We start from the raw sequence: 24,418 nt of genomic DNA, 5'->3' as shown, positions 1-24,418 counted from the left end.
TCAAGAGTAAAACTATTTATTCCATCCCTGGTGTGTTCTCATCTGTACCAGCAGCGTTGTCCCAGTCCTTCTTGTGGTTCTGGAGAACCATCTGACAGAGCTGACTGTGGTCCAGAGGCACCTCCACTGCCCAAGAAAACATCCACCCCATCACACACACCCTATATACCTGTGTACAGCTATACATTCCCACTTATATACCTGGTAGGGCAGGACAGGCTGGGTGGGATTAGCTGGGGAGGACGGCTGACAACGGGATGTAGGAATCATGGATTGTCTGGCTGCATGGACACAGCCCTTCCCTCCCGCCTACAGCACTCACAGGCATCAATGGCGTTGTTGTTGTCATTCAGGGTGGGAGGTGGTGGGCAGATCTGGGACCAGTTGATCTCCTGGAGGAGCTCAGGGCTTCCCAGCAGTGGGTTGGTGAAGGGCAGGTCCAGAGAGGTGCCTTCAGTCAGTGTGTAGCGCAGGATGGACTCCAGCAGCAGGAGCTCATTGGTCTTCTTCTCCATGAGACCTGGGTGGGAAGAAACACCATCCTACAGGGCTTCTGTGGGCCCAAACCCACCCCCAGATGTTTGCTGAGAAGGGGATCCATGGACTTCCCCATGGAAGTGCTGTCAGGCAGCTTGTCTCCCCAGGGACAAGAGTCCAAGGCTGGGTCCCACACCCAGAGCCAAGATGAGGGCTTGGGGGCCCACTGGGATCATAGAATCATAGAATCAACTAGGTTGGAAAAGACCTTTAGGATCAAGTCCAACCTTTAGCCCAGCACTGACAAGTCCACCACTAAACCACATCACTAAGGGCCTCATCTACATGGTTTGTGAGCACTTCCAGGGATGGCCAGGTTAGCTCCTGAATTTGCTGGGAATCTGGCATCACAAAATCACATTAGGGACACCCATCCGTGATGGGACGGGGGGTGAAACTAGCTCAATTAAAACACAGTGCAAGCAGGTGGTGGACATACAAGATCCAGGCCATGTGGCATGAGAAGATGGGCAGCCCTGACTCACCAAAATACTGCATCAGGTTCAGATCCGTGATCTCTCCTTTTTCTCCAAGCTGCTTCATTATGTCCGTAGTGTCGCAGTCGATTTTTCTGATCAGGATTTCCATGCTGGATTTGAGCTGGCCCAGGATTTTGCTTCTCTCTTTGCACAGGTCTTCGTAGCAGTTGGCTTCCTCGGTGCTTTCCGTTAGATTTGTCTATCGGCAAAGGTTTTGCGAGGTGTCACACCAGTTCCCTGCTCTCCCCCCAACCCCAGTCCCATCCACTTCCAGTCTGGACACCGGAGACGTCCCAGGAGAGGCTGTGGGATGCTCCCATCCCTGCAGGGGAAAGGCTCTGTGAAGGGGATCCTAAGCTCCCCATGCCAAGGACAAGGCTCAAGGGGGAGCAGGGTTGCCAGGAGCCCTCCAACCACCCTCTCACCATGCACTGAGAGACAGGGCTGCCAAAGCCTATGCAGGGCCCTTTTCTGATCAGCATCAGCAGGACCAGACTCCCAAGGGGACATGCCAAGACAGACAGGGATCTGCTGCCCTTGCAGAGGGAAATCCTGGCTGCCTTACCTCCAGCTCCTTCACGAGATGAAAGCTCTTGGTCTTTGCATGCTTCTGACCCTTCATGAGGGATGCAATTTCAAGCTGTGTAAACGCAAGCACACAAAGGGGATACTGCCTGAATGCCCACCAGATGTTCCTAACGGAGGTTGGGCACCATCCCTCCATCCTGGGAGCAGGGACATCCCACTTGACCCCTCTGGCCCCAGTCCAGGAGGGCAGGTGATGTCCCCTTCTCTCCAGCTACGGAGTGAGGCAAAGGCAGCTCTTGGCTTTCCTGGATGCTGCAGTATTTTTGCTGGGTACACGGTGGCAGCATTGAGACACTTTTAGCTCCGACAACACAGAGTTCTGTTTATCGGAGTTGTATTTTTAGCTATCTCTTTCCATTCCCCTAATCCCACCCTTATGGCAGGCTGAGAGCAGGGCTCTGGTGCCGGCAGTGATGCTGGACACACGGGAAAGGAAACACCCACTCCAGCCCAAAACCCACCAGCTGAGAGGGGCGACATGAAGAGCCTGGAACAGACCTGGAGTTCCTTGATCTTCCTCTGCAACTTCTGCATATCGTCATTGAGCTCAGAGGCATAGAGGAAGCAGGCGAAGCTCTTCTGCTCCTTCTCGACGAAGCTACTCAGCAGCTGGTCGACATTCCCATCCTCTGCCAGCTCCAGCAGGCGTTTGTAAGCCACTTCCCAAGTCTCAAAGCACTCCCCTCCGCTCTTCTTGGCCCTCTGGGCTGCTTTCAAGTCTGAGGGAGAGACGGAGAGCCCAGGCTGTGTGTGTCCCTGCGAGGTGCCCTTCACAGAGCCTTCCCTTGCAGGTGCTGAGGGGTTCAGTGTGGTGCTCAGGACAGGGTGGACCAGTGCCAGAGGGGGAGAAGGTGTCCTGGTTTCACACTGAAACTAAGCAGGGAAGTTACTGTCCTCACGGGAATGGGCCAAACACAGTGGGATCCCTCCCCAGGAGGATAAAAGGAGACATGGTTGCACATAGGGGCAGCCGCCCCATCCCTCCCTCTGCCCCAAGGGCACACACAGTGCTGGGTGATTATCACTGTTCATCCTTTTCACTTGTAGGGTGAAAGTTGGGTGAAGGAGCCTTTGGAAAGGGGAGAGGTCCTTCCTTTGGGGTTCAGTGATATAAATCACTTTAAACAGCCCCCTTGCCAGCTCTGCAGGCTCCTGGTTGGCAGTCCCAGCTGCACATGTTCTTTCTGCTCTGATACCTCTTTTCTTTTTGGCCTGTTCCTCCAGTTCAGAGCGATCAGTAAATCTGGCAAGCATGAAGGCTTTCAATTTGGTCTCCCGTGCAAGGATACGCTCCTGCTCCTGCATCTCGATGTGGTACTGGGCAGTGTCTGTCTTGTGCCTTTCGATCATGGCTGCAATCCTTGTCTGGGCCTCTGACCTGCACACAGAGAGCAGCAGCAGGTTACATCATGTGTACCAGCCTCCCTGATCAGACACCTAATCCTAGCACCCAGCTCTAGACAAGGGTGCTGAATCCTCTCTCCGAAGTTGAAATCTCTTTCTTTACATCAACACATCATTGGCATTGCCTCTTGGTGCTCAGTTTGCCACACAGGGTTCTCAAGGCCACGTACAGCTGCTCGTAGGCTTGTGTGGTTTGCTCAACAGCAGTGTTCATCCTTTTCTTCTGCTGATCCAGCTTTGTATGGAGCTTGAAGTAGAAGTTGTCCAAAACAGCCTTCTGGATTTGCAGGCTTTCAATCTCTTCTCGAAGCTTGTCATTTTTGGCCAGGATGGTATTGAAATGGACATTGGCCTGGGAAGAGAGATGCAAAAAGCTTGAAGCTGGTATAGGACTCAGGTCTCTGTTGAAAGACCTTGACCAGACTTAGGACAAGCAGTCTAAGAGATCTTAAGTTGGCCCTGCACTATCCTCCCCAAGACAGGGGAGGCAACAGTAAGTCAGGCCAACCACAACAGAGATCTGGAGCTGGCATTGTCCAAAGCAAGGTGGCTTCAGGCAGCTTGGTTTTATTGCTACACAGGTGCAGACCTTCAGGCTTCTCGGCGTGGCACAAGTGCTGCATTTGGGTCACAAAGTTTGAAGGAGCCTTCGAGATATTCTGGGAGCAATCAGGCCAGGGGAACAGCCACGTCCTTTATGCAGCTCAGGCCAACCAAATGCATATGCACCATTCCCCTTTGTCCTTACTAAAAAGTGGGTTTCACACCTGGTCTCCAAAGGTGGGCAACAGGTTTGCTTACATTGTACAGACGCATCTCCAGTGTGTCAATCTGCTTCTGCAGCTGTTTGCTACAGTTTGCTTGCTTCACCTTGCTTGCTATCAGGTTTTGCTTCACAACCTTTTTTTCCAGCTCTTCTATCTGCAACACAGATTAAAAATAATAATGATCATAATAAAAGGAAAGCTTAATCTCCACCCCTGTGTTCTGGACTCTTGTCAGGACGCTAAGCCAAAGAAAATACCCACTGTTGACTTGAACTACAGCAACCATGTCATTAATGATCTCACAGTTATAGAAACAGCTTTAATCCCAAAGGATCCCATCCTGCACATGCAGAAACATAAACTGTAACTAGGAATGGGTTTACTTTCATGTCATGAAGGAAATGTAGCTGCCTCTGGAGGGAAAGTCAGCAGGTGTTGGACAAGGCACAGCAGCACTCTGCATCAAGTGGAAGAGGCAATGAGAATGGGGTTTTGGTAGTCACATTGTGCTGGCCAGACAGGGATCTGTGCAGTCCTCCCTGGGACTGAAAGGAGAAAAACTTCTTCCAGAAGTGAGGAGCTGCCAGAGGAAATAAATCCAGGAGAAGAATAAAGTAGTTGGAGAACAACGAAGCAGGGAGCAGGTGGGAGAGGAATGACTCAGCCAAGAGATCCCTGATGGAAAGCTAACCCTGGTGTGGAAAGCTCTGCAGCACCTATAGCAACTATAAACCATCCGAGCATGTTCCCTGATTTCTGTCACAGGCAACTTGTTCAGAGCAGGAAGCAGCAAGGACCTGTGACTTCTGTAGCACTAGGTTTCCCTTGGCCTCAGACCAAATCCAACCAGCCTGCCCAGAGGGGAAGTAATGGTACATCCCGCAGGTGCTGCTGCTCCTCAATTTGCCATGTCTCAGGCAGCACAACTAATGTTCCATTTTTGCCTCTTTTTCAGGAGGAAAAGTCAAGGGGAAAGCAAAGGGATGTTGCTTGACCCCAGGCAGGTGTGTGCCATCAAAGAGGAGCTGCAGAGACTAGGACAGCAAGGTTGAGGGTCAGACCTTACTTTTCCAGCCAGCACTGCTGACTTGAATGGCTCTATCCATTTATCATTGTCATGTGTCTTTTGCCAGGAGGCAGCATTATGTTCCAAGACCTGAACTAAATGCATTTTACATTGAGGCATTTCAGCTCCAGGGATCACTCTGTGACTGCTCTGCTGTACCATGCTCAGTAGGAAACAGTCCAGATGTTCTTACCTGGTTGTCCAGGACAGCTAACAGTGCTTTTCTTTCTCTAATCAGACAATCATACTGATATCTGATCTGCAAAAGGTATTGGGCCTCTTTGCAATTTCTGTCATCCAGCATCCTATTTTTTGGGGACATGATCTGGCCTATTGTTAGTGACACCTCTTTCTGTTCTTGAGTCAGAGATTCTATTTTTTTTCTGTAAAAACAGAACCACAAATTACATTCAGCACATCCCATCTACAACACCACAGCAGGTCCTACACCCGCCCTCCATCTCAGCACCAGGGTCCCTAGATCTTAGCATGGAGGAGCTTTCCAAGCACAATGAAGCTGAGTGAAGCTGAACTCACTCCTGGGCCAGTATTTGCTGTTTCAGGTTGGTACTGTAAGACTTCCTCTTCTCCATTGCTATCCGAAACTGTTTCTGCAGCCTGTTGATCTCGGACACAACCATCCTTTCTGACACCTTCAGAGGCTCATCTGAAAGGTCCTGCCTCGAGGGGTGTCCTTGCCTCTGTCACAGAGAGGGAGTTTGGTCACTTGAGCAAATGCAACCAGCATTTTCTGGTAGACAGTGGAGCTGGACACAGGGGAGTGGGTTAACGGCATCACCTCCAGCTCTGTGTCAACACCAAAACCAGAGCCACGTAAACCAACCCCATGAGTGGGTCTGACCAGCTTCAGAGCAAAGCCCACCATGCTGGTGGATGTGAACAAACCCAGCTTTGCCCAGGAGTGGAGCAGGAGTGCTCACATCCCCAGCTGTGCGAAGGTGACTTCTAGCTGAGAAACTGCCCAACAGGTCAGCACTGAAGCTGTGGCATTTAGATCCACCACTGCCTGTGTCCTCAGGTGTTATCTCCCAACCCTGCCTTTCCCAACACCCAAATATCAGTCCATGGACTCATCCCCAGCAGAATCAGACCCAGCAGAAGAACCCAACACCTTGCTAGCAGAAGAAAGCCTGGCTCCCTCCCCACCAGCCATCTAGCTCACTGCACCACAGCATTTCTTTCTGTAGGGAAGATCCCCAAGGCAGATTCAATTTAGTTTTGGTTTGTGCTTCAGTTTTTACCTTCGACTTCCTCATTTCTTCCAGCTAATTCTGCAGTCACCCTGCAGGCACCTTGGGAAGGGGAAGATAGAGCCTTCACGGGGACAGGCCTGCTTTCCAAGGGGAGAAACAAAACCTGGGTAAGGGGTTGGTTGTATGATTGTGTCCTTCGGGTGTTTTGGCACATAAGGAAACCATCACAGATGGCTGCACAATGAATAAAAGAAGAACATGTGTAGGGATGTCATCACGAAGCACGCTCCTCTTATCCAGTTTATAAGCAGGGGAAGAACAGATGGTTTGAGCTATTCCATCCCATTCGGTACCTGGGTTTCCATAGAAATCCCAGTGAGGCCAGACCCCCTGTGCCAGCAGCCAGAGTCCCCTGGGAGCATGAGCAAGGACATTGCCTGGATGCAGCCCCCATCCCTCTGCAGCACTGGGGCTGACCCCCCAGACCTCACCCACAAAGCTAGTCCCACCCCACCCAGCCCCCCTGCAGCCGTCCAGGCTCCCCTGTAGCCCGCAATGCTGCTCACCCTGCTGCAGGATGCTGCAGCTCCTCTCCAGCCAGGGGGCAGGACCACGATGGCAGTCAGTTATTCCCCAAGAACAGCCCCTATTTCCAGTGGGAAGCACAGAAGCAGTTAAGAACCCATCAGAGGGCGGGTACCGGTCCGACCCCGGTTACCATGACAGCAACATCACACCAGAATGTGGACGTGTTCTCCACGGGGACCATCACCAAGGAGGGTGGCCAGGGAAGTGCTGGGAGCCCCCATTACATGGACCAAAGGGGTTTCCATGCCCCAAAACCAGCCCCGAAGCATGTGCTCTGATGTCTCCCTGGCTGCGTGTCCACAGCAAGCAGAAACCCTCGTTTTACTGGTTCTTGCTTCCCTTTGAATATTTCAATCATCCCATAACCTGGGACTTTGAAGCCTTTTGCTCTAACTGGAAAGCAGAACCCAGGGTTTCACTGTCAAGAGCCACAGAGTTGCCATTCCCTTCCCTTCCTTGCAACCAGCTCCCTGGACATCATACCTAGTTTCAATCTGTTTTGCTCATGGAGAAGCAGCAATCACCACATCGCTGCCACTGCCTCAGCACTCAGACACCCTGGAGATGCCTGCCATTGGGAGAACAGGCACTGCCAACTCGGGGACAGAGCCAATACAGGGAACAAACTAAGGATTCATACCCGCTTCTCTCCTTTCCATGCACACGGGAGCTGTGGGCTGAATCACAAGAGCTATGATAATCCCTTCCTCATAAGCTGGAGCGCGTGTCCAGCTTCTTCCCAGGGATTCAGCAAACCCTGCGATCCCTGGAGGGCAGAAGCATGAGATAGAGCTGGAGGCTGCAGCAGGGCTGTGTTTTGTAGTCCTCGTGCTGCTTACTCAGCTGCGGGATGAAGGGGAATAGAGAAGTGCTGAAGGTGAGCAAAGGGCATCCGTGTCTCGGTTTGCAGAGCTGCGGTGAGTTCAAGGCAGAGAGCAAAATCCCCAGCCAGCACATCACTCCTGAGGCTGCCCGTCCCCGTTAGCCTGGAGACTTTGATGAGCTAACAAGCCAGCCATCAAGTTCCAGGCTAATTCACAGCCAGATAGGCTCTGAGGATGCGTTTAATTGGAAATGATTTTCATGGCAAAAAGCAGAATGTGACGCTAGATAATAAGAATCTCAACCAAAAGCAGAGCAACGCTGAGAAGGCACCAGAGCCTGAGGGTCCCACAGGGGCCCAGGGAAGCTCCCAGAGCTTTTTGTGCTGTTCCTGCATGAGTGACAGCTCCGTGGGATAGTAACAGCACCGTCTCCAGGGATGAAGCTGTCACTCTGTCTCGGTGGCCCTGGCTGTGTCATACTGCAGATTCCCTTCTCTCCAGTTTGCTTCTCTTCACCCTCAGCAGAAATAAGGCCAAACCTCCAGTCCAGAGTAAAGGTAGAGCTGCAGGGGTGGTCATTATTTTCCCAGAAACAATGCTGCTGAATGGCTCAAACGCCTATTTTCCCTTGGCTTGGACTAGTCCAACCTCAAACTACAGCCCATATTATCTGTCCTTTTTGTGTTCCTTCTCCATGGACCAATTCTCAATTGTTTAGCAATGAACAAGTCAGTAAATTAAACTATTGAGGAGGGTTCTGACTTGGTAGAGTCTGTGTCTGTCACACTCATTTATTTTACTAAAGGAGATTGTTTTCACCCAAACAATGCTCAGCTGTCAGACTTGCTCTGAATGAGGGTGACTTCATTGTCTGGATGGACCTTTAAGCTGTGGCTGAGCAGAACAGTAATCAGAGCAGGATGAGATAGTCTGTAGCATCTGAATCCAACAAATCTTTGTCTTCTGGGAAAAAACAGAAGAAAAGTGACTTTCTATGCAATTCTCACTTAACCCATCTTCCCTGATTTAATAGGTACATTTAGCACTGATTGACATGGAGAAATTATTCCTTCAGCTGAAGATCTGTGGTCCAATTAAAACTATTTGTACTATTTTAAGGGCAAAATTCTGATCTCTGCAAGCAGCACAAATCCTTCCCGACTTCAGCAATGATTTCCCCATTTCACTGGATCCAGCTAAATGGTGGCGGCAGGGGACGGTCAGAACTGGGCTGACTCTGATGTAAGCTCATCTTTTGAGCATCCCATTGACGTCCAAGAAGATCTCTGGGGTAAGCCAGAGAATAAGGCCCATATTTTCATGCAAATTTAATACATTCATGTTACCTAATGCCTATTTATAACAAATCCAGAACTTAATTCTACTTAACCCGTCTTTGGTGTTTGACACATGAAATCTGTGAGTCAGAGGACTATATATGGAACTGTCAAAACTTTCTTTTTTCCCTCCTCTAAAAGCCTGGATTAAATCTTAATCAAACTCCCATCAGCTCCAGCAGTAGTGCTGGGAGGTGCAGGAAGATGCTCACAACTGCTAAGGCAGCTGAGGATGGGGAAAGATCCTCTCAGCCAGCAATCCAATGGCAAAACCTTATAGAAGAGGTCCCAAATTCAGGCACACACTAGGTCCACCTTTGCTGAAATGTTATGTCATGGACCTGCAGGGATTCCTTGGCATCACGGTGTCACCTTATCGAGACTTGGCCTGCGAATGGCCTCCCATGAGCACATCTTCTCCCCAGGTTTTAGTTCTTTCCTCTGAAGAATGGCTATCTTCGTATGTGCATGAACCATACCAACCTTCATGCAGTTTTGGTCCTAAGAGCATTGCAAATGCATTGACAGTTGTAGACCTGCAGCCTTTTGCAACTGGCCTGAGTTTTGCTCTGTGTGTTTGTTACAGAAAAGGTTTACTAAAATACACACCATCTAATCCTCAAATGCTGAGCCATTCTCTCCCTGCATGATATCACTTCTCCTTGCCTGCCTGTCCTCAGCACACACCCTTCTGGGAGAAAAGGCTCTCATGCCCAGCATCTGCAACAACACTGCAAACATCTGATGCAATTTTCCTGATTTAACACTTAAAACCTCAACAAAATCAAAGCCAAATGTGCCAGAGACTCTACAAGCACGCAGCAGGACACCGTTCTCACGCTGGAAGTCTACAGTGCAAAAATAACAAGTGCATATCCATCATATCTATCATTAGAGATGACAAAATAGCACAAAAGTCACTGGTTTTCACCTCTAGGTATGTTTTTCCTGACAGACTGTGAGTGCAGCAGCAATGGCCTTTAGGTAGCGGGATGGGGTAGAGATGTTTCTACGTATGGCTTTAAGTTTTAAGAGGAATTGGTACTAAGCAAGGAGAAGGGAGGCTGTTCACAGCCTCCTCGATTACAGCTGTAATTCCTCTTCACTCAAAGAGGAAATTGTCATCATAATTTCCTGCAGATGGGTCTCTTCTGAATTGCTGACACCAAGCAAAATGTGATTTCCAGCAGGGAACCGACTCCGTGGCGTTACTTGGTGGTTTTTAACGGGTCATTTTAGGAGCAAGCTCCCCAGGGCTTGACTTTGGGAAAGTAAAACTCTTTTCCACTGCAGGCTCAGCCCCTCCAGCAGAGCCTAATGACATGGATTTGCTTCATCTCTCTATGCTGACTTCGCCTGCAGCAGGTACACCGTGCTAAATTACTGCTCAAAGGCTGCAGCCGGGGGGGGGGGGAACACAGAAGCAAAATAGCTGAGGATGTGCTGCCATCTGAAAGCAAGAAAAGACCTCAGAACGTTTCACTGGCCTGAGGTCAAACCTGGCATGTAGCAAACACTCATCTGCTGCAGGAGGGACGACTTTAGCTAGAGTAAGAGAAGAGAACAGAGGACTCAAGGACAGGGCTATCGCAGAAGCTGCTGTCACACAGGGTCTTGCCTGACTGGGACGAGTTCTCTGTGCAGATAACATGGGGTTTTGCTTATGATTTAGGCAAAGCCTCGCAAAGCAAAGCTCTGAGCAGGGCTGCTCAGCAGGTTTGGAGAGACGCAGCCATTTTACAGCATAAAACCCAAGCAGGAGGCTGGGTTTTTGCTTAAGGGTGGGATGTGCAATGCAAGAGCTCTGAAAGTCTGGCAGGACACTTGGCTATTCCAAGCATAAGCCGAGCTAATAAATTCCCACCGTGACCTCCCAGATCCCATTCTTCCCCAGGAATGTCTGTTGGCAAATCTAGATGCTGTGCTGGAAATGGTCTGTGCCAGATGCAGATGGAGAGCACTGGGAGGAGAGGTGAGAGGGGTGGTTTGTGGCTAGGAAAGCAGGACATCATGGGGGGAATCAGGGAGGAAAATTCCTTCCCCACAGAACCCGAACAGCTCTGTGTCAGCTCTGGGTAGAGCTGGGCAGCACAGGAGAGCACAGCAGGTACAGCCTGGTTTAGAAGAGCTATTTCCAATTAATCATTCCTGATTACCGTCCCGTGCAATGCTCTTGATCAGGACTAAGAATACCTTACTAGTTGAACTCACTCTGCAAGTGGCTTAAGGCAACTGAGGATTTGCCTATAAAAGATCACTCAGGGAAACTATTTTGAATTAACATTTAAAGGCAATTAATTAAACTGCTGCACGGGTGTTCTGCACCATCTGCATCCAGGTTATCTTTTACTTTACTTTTCCAAACCAAATGAAGGCCACTTGATCGCTGGGTTGGGCACAGGAGGAAAGAACCCTGGGGGAGCCCACAAGCCCCAGGGAAAGCAAGAAAACTGAAATAAATATGCCTGGAGGAATTGCACCCGAGGTGCAGCCCAGTGTGCTGTTGATATGGACAGCCCCAGGCCTTTCTGTCTCTTCAGTTTTGGCTTTATGGGAGAAGCTTGGGCACGCTGGGGTGTCCTCTTCCAACAGCAATTGTAGCAGTGGGCAAGAAACTGGGTGCACTAGCTGCTCTCCTTCTGGGTTAGTGATGTTAATGCCTGATTAAGTAGGTGATGGTATGAGGCAGTAAAGTGCATGGCCAAACACGGCCAAACAAGGTGGATAAGCAGGGTTTTCCTGCCCAAGCATCAGCCAGAGCAGAAAGCCATAGACACAGCAGCAAGCAGGGCCGTGGGACAAGGCAGAGCAGGGCTCCTTCAGCACAAGCCTCCCTGGAGAAGAGTCAGCCCATCAAAGCCACTTGCAGACTGCTTTGATTTAGGACGTGTCTCCTTGTAATGAGCCTGTCTTGGCCCTGCCATTTTTCTGAGGCAGAGTTTCAGACCAGCTCACGCCGAGAATAGCCGCGTTCCCAGCCTGCCGCCAGCACCACATCCCTTCTCTGGAGAAGGAACAGATTGTTCTGAACAGCCTGGTCCATTTGCCATTTCGAGGAGCTGGCTGGATTTGCTGTTTATTGCCACTCACTCAGCAACTATCTTTTGCAAGATTGCAGCTATCAGTTGCCTCTCTCCCATTAAGCGTTGCCTCATACCCCTTGCTGCGGGTCCAAGGCTTTATGAGGGACATCAGCTGACTTTTGTTGTTACTCAAGAGTTGATTTAAATTAAAGCTTTAGAAAAGAAAATCCCAAGGGTTTGGGCTGCATATTTCTCTTAGTGTAAATCTGAAGCAACTCCCAAGGAAATGCTGAGGTGACACTAATGAAACTCGGGTTATAATGAGTCCTCCTGGGTGTTTTGCTCCATGTGTTAGCACACATTTCTAGGACTAGTTCAAAAGGAAGCTGCTCAGCTCAGAAATGGGTTAGAAGAGAAAGCCTCTCTCTAGCCCTGCTGCTGACAGTGATTTGCCATAGGTTGGGTGTGCAGGAATGGTCATTCCCACTGGCTAAAAGCATCGTTCTCCCTCCCATGAACAGCCCCTGCCTTTCCCAGTCCCTGTTTTTCCCACTCCCTGTTGGTACCTCCTCTGGGGTACCAGCGCTGGGCTGGCCAGGCAGAGGGATGCAGGGATGCAGCCATCCCCTGCCTGCTCACTGCTCAGAGGGAGGAAAGGAGCTGCGCCAGTTGCTTGGCAACTCCCCTGAATATCTCCATCCTGTCAGAAAACATTTTTTCCAGCCATTCAATGGGTTTCTCAGGAGCAGGATCAGGCCTGGCTGATCAGGTGGTGTTAAGAGACCACACATTGTACCTGGAGGGGCTGCACACTCTCTTTGGTCAGGTCCTGGCCGAAAGCATGGGCTGTAAAACACAGCTCCCAATGGGCACTGCACAGCAGGGAGGGCTGTAAGGAGGATGACAAGGCTTCCTGGGGCTCCTACATCCCCATTTCAGCCTCTGCTCAGGGATCATGATGCTCTATATCATCCTTGTGCTAGCAAAAGACAGGGAATGGAGCAGTCTCCCCTTCTCCCATCTGCAGGCAACCCATGGATAGGACATGGAGTTTGGAGGGGGAATGAGTGGCTGACGTGAACCCAGGCGAGCTGCTCCCTGCACCCTTCATTAGCTGCCCCTTGTTCTCTCTAGACTGAGAGAGAAGCTGAGCTAGGCTGATCCTACCTTAGTCTTTGTGTCTCTCCATCACTATGGAGCAAGACTGTGGCAGCACAATTCCCTGCTCATCCAGCCAGGCTTTCCTCTGACATCCCATGCTTCAGCTGTCCTTGAGTCTGTACCTGGCTTCTTTAATCCCCCAAATTGAGCAGTCAATCCTGACCTGAAAACCCGTCTAGCTCTTCTATGACTGCAGTCTTCAATCTGTGTGCAGTGAGGAAGGAGAAGGAAGACAAGCCAGGTTGCATCCTTTGAGCAAAGCTGGGGCCATGCTGAGCTTGGTGGTGAAAATACAGCTGAAGAGGAAAAGGGCAGGAGCTAAGGAAACACAAAACAGCCCCAAATCACTGCCAAGCAGGCTGGATCCCAACACATACAGCATCCCTCTGCATTTCTACTTTGCTCTGCTCCTGTTTGCATTTTGCACGGGAGATGCTCCTGGCTTTGTCACCTGCCCAGTTTGTGTAGGAGCTCATCCTTCTGCTCAGAGCTAATGAAGGGGGGAATTTCCTCAAGGAAAACAGAATGGTCTCAGCCTGAAAAGGCTATTTTCCTCTGGATTTGTTGGTTAGGAACAGAGGCTGGAATTTTCCTCTCGGCTATGCTGACACAACCCCTTCTCCTCCAGCGTGGGAGGAGAATTTGGCCTGCTGGTATCTTATGCCAAGTTTAGATCGGGATAATGATATACTGTTCAGATTTCTATAGATTCTCAGGTCACTTTGCAAACACGAATTAATCTTGACAATGCAGCTGCAAGGAAATGGAGGTTTATTGTTTCTCATTTGAAGAGAGGGAAGCTGAGACACGGGCAGTACATGCTTTTTGCAAGGTTGGAGAGAAAACAAGTGCTGGGAGCAAACCAAGGGTCCCGAAATCCTTTCCGCTTCTTGCGGTGCTGCAGAGCACTCCTTCCCACACAAACCTGCTCTGGAGCATGGTTTTACACCAGCCCAAAACGTAACTCTCTTTTATATTTAGCTCCCAGGTTCTGTAAAGGCACATTATGTAACAGACCTCAAGCATGGCATTTTATAATTTACCAGCTCAACTTGTGCTGCTTCTATAATCCCACTGGTGCAGTGTATTCCCTGGCCCAGCGCACAGCCCGCTCCCATCTTCCTTCTGAGCTGACAAAACACCCCACTGGGCACTCAGCTGCAGGTTTAAAACCCTGATATGCCATCCCCATGGCCCCAGGCTTCCACACCATCTCTCTCAAGCAATTAGTGCTGTTGTCAGCTTCCATTTTCATTGTCAAGTTTGTTGTTCCTCCAAGAGGAGGACAGGAGGTAGCTGGATGTGCTGCTCTCAGAGAGCCAGTGGGAAATCCTCTTTTGGGATGCAAAATGATCCCACAGGCTCTGAAGTCCCCAGGGACAAGTGGGGGAACCCAGAGCTCTGCAGGGATTCCCACACATTCCTCCAGCAAAAATTGGTGCTCCCAAAGCTGGGGTGAGTGACTGAACAGGCAGTCAGCACCATGTGGGGATAGCTCTGCTGCCATGCAGTCCCTGTATCCCTGCTGCTCCTATCCTCAGGCAGTGGACTCCATGGGTCAGAAATGGGGGCTTTATGCCCTGGGATGCACCCCCAGGGAGAAGAAACCCAACCCTGAAGCTCCGGAAGCCACTTGGTGTCTTTGATGCTCAGTGCTCCCGACAGCCTGTCTGGTTCTCTCCAGCACAAGAGCCTGACACTTTGGGAAGGTCCTGCATTACCACACACACTTGTCCCCACACGTGTCCTCTTCCTCTGACTGACGCTGGGTTAAGCACAGACCCACTGGAGCGGGAAGAACACGTTGCCTAATGGTGAGAGCTCAGCTTGCTCCTGCCTGCAGCAAACTGGTGCTGCTGAGCTTGGGACAGAGTTTTCTCGGCAGCTCCTCTGCTCCAACAGCGAGCATCCTCCCACACAGTGGGTCCTGTCAGGGGATACAGGTCTGCTCCAGCACAAAGCAGGGCAAGGAAACATCAAACCACAGCCACATTGCTCCTTTCTAGCACTGCAGCACAAGCCCAGTGTGCCAGTAGCCTGCTGGGGAGGCTGTGCAGATGCATTGCAGGTTAAACACCGTTGCAGGGTTGACACCTCCAAGGTGAGCTGAAACTGGCAGGACAAACACAATTGACAACATTTCTGGCTTAAATCCTTGCCTGCAGGCAGAGGCAAGAAGCCACATGAGGAATATTTGCTGAAGAGCAGCAAAGGAGGGCACTCTGGCTCACCGTGAGTGCTGCAGCCCCTGGCCCCTCTGGTGCCACGAGCCAGCAGAGCCTTGGGGGACAGACAGATAGACAGCCCTGCTGTGCTCATCTCCAGACCAGGAAAAGAGGGCTGATCTCTCACCTCTTTCAGATGAGCCAAGCAATAATATGGAATGGCCTTAAATCCTGCCATGTGCCTTTTCAGTACATTATTTCTATCATAATATATATAAACTGGAGCTACCTGGAAGTTTTGCCATAAGCTTATGTGCCTGGTGCCGATGAGATACCTCATCCTGCTGGTCCCTTCCTTTTCCCTCCAAAAGCTGAGCACTTAACTTCCAGATTATTGTAAGCTTCAACATCTGCAATAAACAGAAAAAAAACTTGGTGTGTGACTCAGAAAGGGACAAGGAAATGACCAGAAACTTCAAATCCTGAGCTGAAAATACTGTTTTACTAAAAATACACGTCCAGCCCCTTTCAGTGCATGACACTGTCTCCGCCCTGGGAGGTGAGTTTCAGTCACATCACTGAACATCAGTGTCAAACAAGTGAAACAGAAGAGCATTAATTAATCAAGCAGTTGATGGCCCAGCATTTAAAGGCTGTGCTTGGGAGAACCTGGGAGCAGCAAGCAGAGGATTTAAAGCATATTTTCGCACTCCCAGCTGGAGCCAGGGACATCCCAGATCCAGAGCAGGGTCAGTAAAAGCACAGGGATGTGTGGTCATCCTGCCTGGGCATATATGACAATTTCCATATTAATTACAGCACAATAAAAAACACCAAACAAAAATGAGCTTGTCCACATGGCCAAGCTCTCAGCACATGAGGACTCGTCACCTATCGTGGTCACCTGCACCCCTGGAATTCCCAATCCCTCCTTGCTCAGGCCTGTGGAATTCACCAGCAATACCACAGTTTCACCAAGTGACTTACATCTCTTTGGACTTTATTTCATCCCCATTCCCCACTTTCTCATGGAAATATTACAGTGGGTCAAGATGCTGCGGCTCCTGGAGCATTTCTGGCATCGCCTGCTGGATGAGATGGGGCAGGTCACTTCACTAGCTGGGGCTGGGAAGAGATTGCACACTTGATAATAAGTAAATGCATTGTAAAAATAAGTGCAATCTTGATAAAAATATTAATTAATTAAAATATGCCTGCAGTCAAGCAATATAACACTGCAGCAAAGAGCTGATGGCTTGTCCCACCTCCTCCTCCACAGACGGCAGCAGGGACTGAAGCACACCATCATGGTATAAAGGGCACCAGGAAGTATGGCTCATGAGGGAGAACACCCAGGTCTGGAAAACATCATCTGAGAAACCAAAATTTAAGAGGGTGCAGGAAGAAAGAAAACAGAGGCAACGGTGGCTGCTTGCCTTGTTCTAACCTGTTGCACATGCTTACACTGCTGTTAAAATAGAGAGAAAGCTGCTGTTAACCTGGGTTGAAAGAGCAGTGAAGACCAAGCATGACCCAAGGTCATGGCTGTGAAGGGATCTCATCGGCTGGGTAGGCTCTGCAGCAGTCTTTTGGGGGTCTCTGAGCCACCCCAGTGCTCCTACACAGACCCAAACATCAAGCAGGTCTCAGGGGTCAGCCCACAGCTTGTGTTCTTCCTGGGCATGTCCTCAGCAGCTGCCCCCAGCACGTGCCATGGCTTTACTTCCTCATCTGGGGAAGGGCAGTGACCTTGTACCGCTTATGTCTCGTGTGTGCCAAGTTACAGCTATAAAAGGGAAAAAAGTTCAGCTGAAAAATACAGCTCACCTTTTTATAGAAGAATATGGGATCTGTTACATTCCAGCTGAAACCCTTCCAAAAGGCCAGGTGGGACTTTTTCTATATATATCTAGATAAAACCATTTCTTTCAACAAAAAAGAGCTCTGGCAACTATCCCATGCCAAGACATTTAATTGAAGCCACACAAAAGGCAGCTGGTCTCACCAGCAACTGCACTTCTATCGCCTCCAGAAAGCCTGACGCACAGATTCACAACCAAGGATGGATGTCAGCTGTCAGGTCCCTAAGGCTCTGCAGTGACCTACATGCTACCAAGAAGGAAAGATACCCAACGCTTGTTTGAGGTTGCACTGGGAGAAGTAGCAAAGGTAGCACGGCTCAGCAGAGGGGGGTCACTGAGCCAGGAGATGGGGTGAAGCATCCCCCATGCACTGCCCAGAGAGAACCTCCTCTCCTGGGGAGCTTGTGGTGTAAATCCATTGGTGCATGGAATTACCCAGGAGCAGCCATCTCTTCCTCACCCTGTGTTAGAAAAGTTAAATGAGAGTGTTGGGAGGTGCCAAGTTAAATGAATGTGTTAAATGAGAGTGTTGGGAGAAGGTTTGGTCTGACCCACACCAGCAGAACCTTGTGTGGGGTGTCCACTCCAACTTCGATGTGACTCCTGTCACCGAGCGCATCTTTGCTTGTGCCAGCTTGGTGGCAATGGGCTAAGGTGGGATTTCTCACAGTGGCTGGCCATGAGTCCTGCCCGATGGATATCTGGATGGCAACATGAGGCCAATCCCTCTGCTGCAGCTGGATCCGACATGACAATGTTCAGTGCTTGAGCTGAAAGGACCAGCACAGTCCTCTCTGCTTCATAACACGTTCCCTTTTCATATGTGCCATGTTGTCCAAGGCAACATCCCCTCAAGCTTCACTCTCTGTCCATAGTTTGTTTGCACTCCTCTCCCTTTACCACAAAGCACATTAATTTCTGCAACCACCTCTATAATAAACCCAAACCCACCAAACTCAGTGGTGAACATCCCCTGGAAGGGAGTGGGAATTCAGCAACAAGATGTAATGATATATTTGAACCCTAAATGCAGCCTTGAATAATCAGAGCTGTTCTGGCCACGAGGTGAATGCTTCTTCTAATAGTTTCTTTTCTTTGTAAATGTAAGAAACAGACTGCCCATGCCCACATTCTCTTTGAGGCAGAAGTTTAACATCAGCCCCCATGACCAGCTGGCTGACCCAGAGCTGATGCAATGCTGAAGTCTCACCCAATCCCAGTCTTGCACTGGGCTGAATCTCACCCGCTGTTCAAACATGTGCAGGGTGCTTGTTCTTACTGCAAACAAGGCTTCTGTTTTTAAAGGGCAGAAAAAATCATGTGAAGTAAAACACAGAGCGAAAGAAGGAGAAAACCAAGTTCCCGGAGAAAGCAGAGACTGGAACAAAAGTGGCAGGTTTCCAAGGCTCCCTGTTGTCCATAGATTAATGTTTCCAACTCTCCTGCCTCACCTGCCTCCTGACAGCATACGTGCGTATGGAAGCATTTACGTAAAAGCCCAATTTATTGGCTAAACCCCACTATTGTGTACGTTATCATTCGCAGCCCTCAGATTTATCACCACACTGAAACCAAAACACTTGTGATTTATCCCCAAAGACACCTGGCTGCAGACCAGTGTGGGAGAGAGCCTGGCTTCACCACTTTGGCTCCATGTGCTGTGACCCAGAGATGGGATTGCAGATACCAAGGTCACGTTGGCTTTAAACCAGCTCACAGCAGCACCCAAAGCACTGTGGGTCTGTGGTGAGCCTTGTCCACACCACGATCTCTCCAAGGGTGCCAGGGGCTTTGCCCAGATGAAGCTGCCCATGACATGGAGGAGAAACCATCCCAGAAGAAAGATATTTCAGGGAAAGCATCCTCTGGATGCAGGTGCAGGTCTGTTGAGCCGAGAACTCAGCTCAGTGCGACTCAGGCTGAGGATTTCAGATGAGTTAAATCCATTTCATACCGACTCCCTCAACCGGATAATTACCATCAATTATACAGGCTTGAACTCTGGCCATACTCTCCCAGGGACCTGGGAGATGCTGCTCTTGTAAGAAGCTGCTTGCCCAGGGGAGCCAGCACAGGACCACACCTGCTGGGACCAGACCTCATCCTCCACATTGAGCCTGGTTCCGAGGGATGCTCATGGCAGAGGATGCCCCAGAGCATCACAACGTCATACCCAAGCTGTGCAGACAAATCAGAAGGGAATGCAGGGATCAAAGGTGATTCCAGCCACAGATTCCTCCAAATCCTTTTGTATGGATTTTGACGCAACGTTATGTAAGAGCAGCCCAGCTCCTGAAAATGTGCCAGGCTCATGAGCAGCGAGGAGGAGGTGAGAATAGAAACAAATAAATAAGCACACGTGGCAGCTACCTCCACAGCGGGCCATGCTTTCAAATGCTGCCTGTGAGCAGAAACTCCAAGTGTCCAAGAACCAGCAGTGGGATTGGTCTCGATTTTTTGGAGTGTAAAGGAAAAACAAAACCTGAACCAGCAAAGCCACTGCCCTCTGAACACTTGTTGCATGTCCTACACTTTGGGAAGCCTGCAGGCACTTGCTGTTGGGATTTCCCATGTACTTAATCTGCATTTCAGAATCCCCAGTGGAATTAGGGAACCCCAGGCTGTGTGGAAGATCTCTTTCTTGCTCCTGCATCTTGTGTTAAGTGATGTCTCTCCCACTGGGGTCTGCAAAACACAGCAGCCCTTTGACCAACAGCAAATCAACAGACTTTCATCTTATTTCCATGTTCCCACTCCCCTGACAGCTCTCCTGGTCCTCCTTTTTCAACTGTTTTAATTAGAGAAACAGCTCATCCACGAAGCAGAGTCATGCTGGGGTAAAATCAGAGGAAGCAAAGGCACCTGTGTCCCAGGCTGCTAATGTGCATTTCTGGCCAATGCAATGAGGAACATCCACACAGTGCTTTCTTCAAGCCACGTGAAGCTGAAGCTGCACAAAAAGTCCCACTTAATCTTTCTGAGACCAGCAGATTCCACACCATGGAACAACCCACATCCCTCTGCAACCACATCCAGGCAGACAAAGGTGAGAGCCACCCTGCTCCCCAGCCCCTCTCCCCTTGCACAACCTCTCCTCACCATAAACCACCTGAGGGAGGGCTTAAAATGCAGTTTTTCCCTTTCCCTACCCATGAACAGCTCAGCTGAGCTTTGGTGGAGTGGATTGATTCTTGACCAAAGACAAGAAGACGGGAGCTCCTCTCCATCCCAAAGCAGAATCAACTGCTTTGATGATTCACCATGGCTGTTCTCCACCTAAAGTAGGACAAAGCTTACTTTAGCACCATTTCTCCTCTCTTTCTAAGTGACAAGGGATGCTCCTGTGTGGACAGGACACACGAAAATGTCTCATGTACCTGCTCTAGCTTTAAAAGTTGGATTAGTATAAGAAATCCACCAAGGGGGTGGAATGTGCTCTGTTTTCTTAATCCAAATAGCTGTAGCAGGAAAAATCCTACTGTGGCCACTTCTATATTTGAAAAAAGTGACTTATGACTTTTATTGGTAGTATTTTTGCCAGTATGAACCTTCCAAAACTCACCAATAGACCATGTTTTCATTCAAAACCATCTTTCATCAGAAACCCATGAAGTACATCTTTAAAAAAACCCAAAGGAAGTAGTAGAAAGGGAGGAAAGGCAAATCACACTTCTCACAAATCACATCAAAATAGCCTGTCTCAAAATTTTCTGAGCAAAATCTTTTCACATCTTTTATCAAAAATGTGATTTGAACAAACTTGAGATGGACTCGTCAGTGCTGTTGACAGCTTCTGCTGGTGAGAGATTGCAGACAGACGCCAGCTGCTGAGACTGTGAAACGGTTTGGGTAGAAATCAAGGTGTGCAGATACACCAGTGAGAAGAGTGTCTCCAACGGGAATCCTGCTGCTGGCTATCTGGGATGAGCCTTCATTTGGCTTCTGTACATGGTTTGAGGTGAAGCCAGAGGCTTGGGAGCAGCAGCTAGCCCTGAGCTCCTCACCACATCCCACACGGAGCAGCCGCCTGCCTGCAGTTTGCAGGGTTTGATGCTGGAGGGAGATCACTGCTCTGCATGTTTTGTAAATAAAATATGACACTAAGAAAACACCTGCCTGTGCGTCATCAGCTCCCTTCCAAGCAGGACACGGACCCCTCCATCTCCACATCAGCCTTGCGTCATGTTCCAGCTGCTCTTCTTTTGTCTGACAAATCACCACCGCCTACCCCAAATCTCTGCAGCACCTGTAATTTGAGGGTCAGCAAAACATTTTAGACATCAGAAGCAAGAGGGATGGAAAAAAAAACCTTTATCTTGATTGTAACACAAGGAAAATCTGGATGCAAACAGTAGGAGTTATGAAAACATTGAAATCGTGGCTGTGTATTGAGCTAGGAAAAATAACATTTGACCCACAAGTCACCCGCTTGTTTTTGCTGTGTTTGAACAGGCTGTGTAGATCTTTGTTTGAAATGTACACAAACACATTGGATTTCATGGACTTAGCAAATATGTAATCTAAGAGAAGGGGAAGTGTGGGTGACTCGCATTTCTTAGGATCCACCTACATACAGGGATAAAATAAGGGGATTTATTATTATCTGCATATATACAAACACGTGTGTATATAGTGTACATACATATTATTTTATACACATGGCTTATGTATGTGTGAGTATATATTATGTATATATATGTACAAAACAATAATGTATGTAGGTGGGTATTATATATATGATATATGTATCATTAAACACAGATTATGAACAGCTGTACAATAAACCAAGTGGCATGCGCATGAGATAGGGAGGACGAATCAGTGGGGAAAGATATTTTACATGGAGGTTTCCAAGGAACGTTACCAAAGCAGTAATTTATTTGCGGAATTTCAGGGAGGGGAAGGAGGAAAAGACACAAAGGTCTCAGAGCTGCGAGTGAGATAAACCGTACATCATCCTGTATGGAGCAAAGTGGAATGCAAATTGTAGACAAACAGAAAGGGGGGGGGGGGGGGGGGGGGGAATATAGGAACCACAGCTTCAAAATTACAGAATGCTTTAAGCTGTGTGCAGGGTTTAAGGACAAAGGGATTTCCCTGATTGTTCCCCCTCTAGAAATAACTCATTGTTGTGAGCAACACTGGAGAACAAAATAGTCTTGCACATTGGCCTGGGAACTCGCATTAAAACATAGCGGATTCAATCCATATTGTTATGTTTTACCAAATCAGCCTCAGACTGTGGCTTCAGTTACTTGTTTGGGACTTTTATTATCAACTACATGAGGAATAAAATTATCCACAGTGAGAACAATCAACCATTGGAATAATCTCCCCAGGGAAGTGATGGAGTCCCCAGCGTTGAACATTTTAAATACTCAGCTGTACAGGGTACTGGAACATCGTGTCGACTGTGCTTTTGCCAAGAAAGGTTGGACCAGATGAATCTCGAGGTCCTTTCCAACCTGGTATTATGAGTCTATGAGTCTATATTTATAACACCTTGGCTGGGTCCCCTTTCTAATCAGAGAAGCCGGTGTGAGGCGAGGTTTGTTATTTCCAGCAGAGAAAATACAGGTTATTAAAAGATAATTTTGTGGTGGCATTTTAATATTTCTGGCTCATCACAGAGGTTGCTGCTGTAGAGTCCTTATTCTTTATACCCACACAGCAAAAACCTACATGCGACAGACTTTGTGCATAAAACCACAGCCCCCTTCAACCAGGACACCAAGTACTGGCTGTCACTGTGGAGACACGGTGGTGATCGAGGTGATGATGGGGCCTTGACAGATTTGCCTTTAGCTGTCACTTCTCCCCTTCCCTCGTGGCTGCGCCTCCTTTAACAAGAATTGACGGTGCTTTGGACCTTGATATGGTTCGGCGAGTGAGACATATTCTTTGCCCTCAGTAGTGTTGTTGGAAGAGCCAGACCTTTCTAGAAGTAGGGATGTACTTGGGAATTCACTGGAAATTGAATTCCCATTTTGCACCCTGGAAGATGCCCCATTTCCCAGAGCGAAAGGGACTCAGCACCCCACTAAAACATGTCCCTGGAGAAGGGATAACAGCTGAAGGATAAGACGAAGATCTTTCCAGAAAGGCCAGGGTGGTTCCTCTGGAAACACAGGACACATTTCCCTTTCGAAATAACGCAGCTAAGCCCAGGGGAACAACTTGCCCTGCAGAATTAAGAGAGGATTTGAAGGAGAAAGCAAGCATTTGGTGCAAAAGAGCCCCGGGGGGGGGGGGTGTGGGGGGGCACTCCCCAGGAAGGTGCAGCACAAAAATAGATGTAAATCTGCAAAGGCTGTCACGTTGAAGTAGATCTGAAGTAACTCTATTGTCTTCAACGGGGTTACTTCGGGCTTACACCAGCGTGACTGAGATTAGCATATTGGCTTGGGCGTGCTCGTCATGATAAGCACAAGGGGAGGCGAGCGTTGAAGCTGGGTTTCAGGTAAAATCAGTGTCCTCTTATCGCCTTCCTCCCGCGTTGAGGCCTTCGCTTTATCACCCCTCCTGAGCTCAGCCTCTGCTCCGGCCCCACCACGGCAATAACTGGTACGGATGGATATTGGATAACAGCTGGAATCCACACAGGGAAGGGAGGAGGCTGACCCAGCCAACCCCCGGCAAATTAAAGGAGGAGTAAAGAAAGCAATTAAACAATATTCAACCAGAGGCAAACCGAACAGCGGGGAAGGCCCGCACGGCCCATCTCCCTTGTAAATGCAATCCCGTTTACGAGCAGAACCTCATTGTAATTGCCTGCCCCTAAGCTGTAGCTACACATAGAATAAAAGAGCAAAGCGTGAAGTAAAAGTGCAAGATGCTCTTGAAAGAGTGGGCTAATTTCTCCACCCATCGGGGATTCCAATGCCCTGTATGTTTGTTGCTTCAAGTGTTTGCAGAGAAAAAGCCACATATCTGAACTTGCTCAAGCCATGGAAGCTCCCATGAGGGGCACAGCAGTTGCAAGCGTGATTTTGGTGCTGTCTATCCCCGTTTAGGCTTAAGGAGGCGGTTGCTCCTCTGAAGGGAGAGCACCCCTCGCACCAAGCCACTGCCTCGTGACTTGAGGCAATGCTACCTTGGAGCAGACACCACGGGGAGACAGCGCTGACAGAAGCCCGGCTGGCACCAAAGGGCCTCCCCGCCCGCTCCACAGCCAGGTTCCGAGGCACCAAACCCCGTAACAGCCCTACAACCCGCAGACGGCAGCGCTGCACTATTTCACCTCCCGTGAGCGGAAGGATTCCGCGAGGGCGGGACGCGTCACGCTCCGTGACCCCGCCCCGCTCTTCCCGCCCGGCCTATAAAGGGTTTCCGGCGAGCCGCGTCGCGCGCGTAGTATCCGTGCGCCGGCCGAGCTCGCTGAGGGGGCGGCCGCCATTTTGTTC

The 24,418-nt window shown here is 49.4% G+C and overlaps 1 protein-coding gene across 14 annotated transcripts; it reads right to left on the bottom strand.

Annotated features, from left to right (window-relative positions):
• CCDC63 (coiled-coil domain containing 63) lies at window positions 1-24,375 on the bottom strand. Of its 14 annotated transcripts, none has more exons than XM_061466357.1 (15): window positions 24,109-24,160; window positions 21,128-21,261; window positions 12,995-13,284; window positions 6,622-8,430; window positions 6,104-6,192; window positions 5,379-5,542; window positions 5,035-5,224; window positions 3,810-3,929; window positions 3,179-3,360; window positions 2,801-2,982; window positions 2,103-2,323; window positions 1,582-1,656; window positions 1,023-1,215; window positions 323-520; window positions 1-126 (listed from the first exon to the last, which is right to left on the bottom strand). In XM_061466357.1, exons 5-15 carry the CDS (start codon window positions 6,116-6,118, stop codon window positions 17-19), a joined length of 1,650 nt encoding a protein of 549 aa, XP_061322341.1. In that variant the 5' UTR covers window positions 6,119-6,192; window positions 6,622-8,430; window positions 12,995-13,284; window positions 21,128-21,261; window positions 24,109-24,160; the 3' UTR covers window positions 1-16. The 14 variants fall into 14 exon arrangements, with proteins under 14 accessions (XP_061322341.1, XP_061322348.1, XP_061322350.1 ...); XM_061466364.1 differs by lacking the exons at window positions 21,128-21,261; window positions 24,109-24,160 and adding exons at window positions 9,177-9,305; window positions 9,414-9,535 and having other exon boundaries at window positions 12,995-15,426; XM_061466366.1 differs by lacking the exons at window positions 21,128-21,261; window positions 24,109-24,160 and adding exons at window positions 9,177-9,305; window positions 9,414-9,524 and having other exon boundaries at window positions 12,995-15,426.
• Between the last annotated feature and the right edge of the window lie 43 nt (window positions 24,376-24,418).

Source organism: Pezoporus flaviventris, unplaced genomic scaffold, assembly GCF_033815535.1.
Source record: "Pezoporus flaviventris isolate CSIRO_AGI_PZ_B2104156 unplaced genomic scaffold, CSIRO_AGI_Pfla_v1 ptg000041l, whole genome shotgun sequence".
Taxonomy (NCBI): Eukaryota; Metazoa; Chordata; class Aves; order Psittaciformes; family Psittacidae; genus Pezoporus; species Pezoporus flaviventris.
This window is presented reverse-complemented; position numbering and strand designations above follow the sequence as displayed.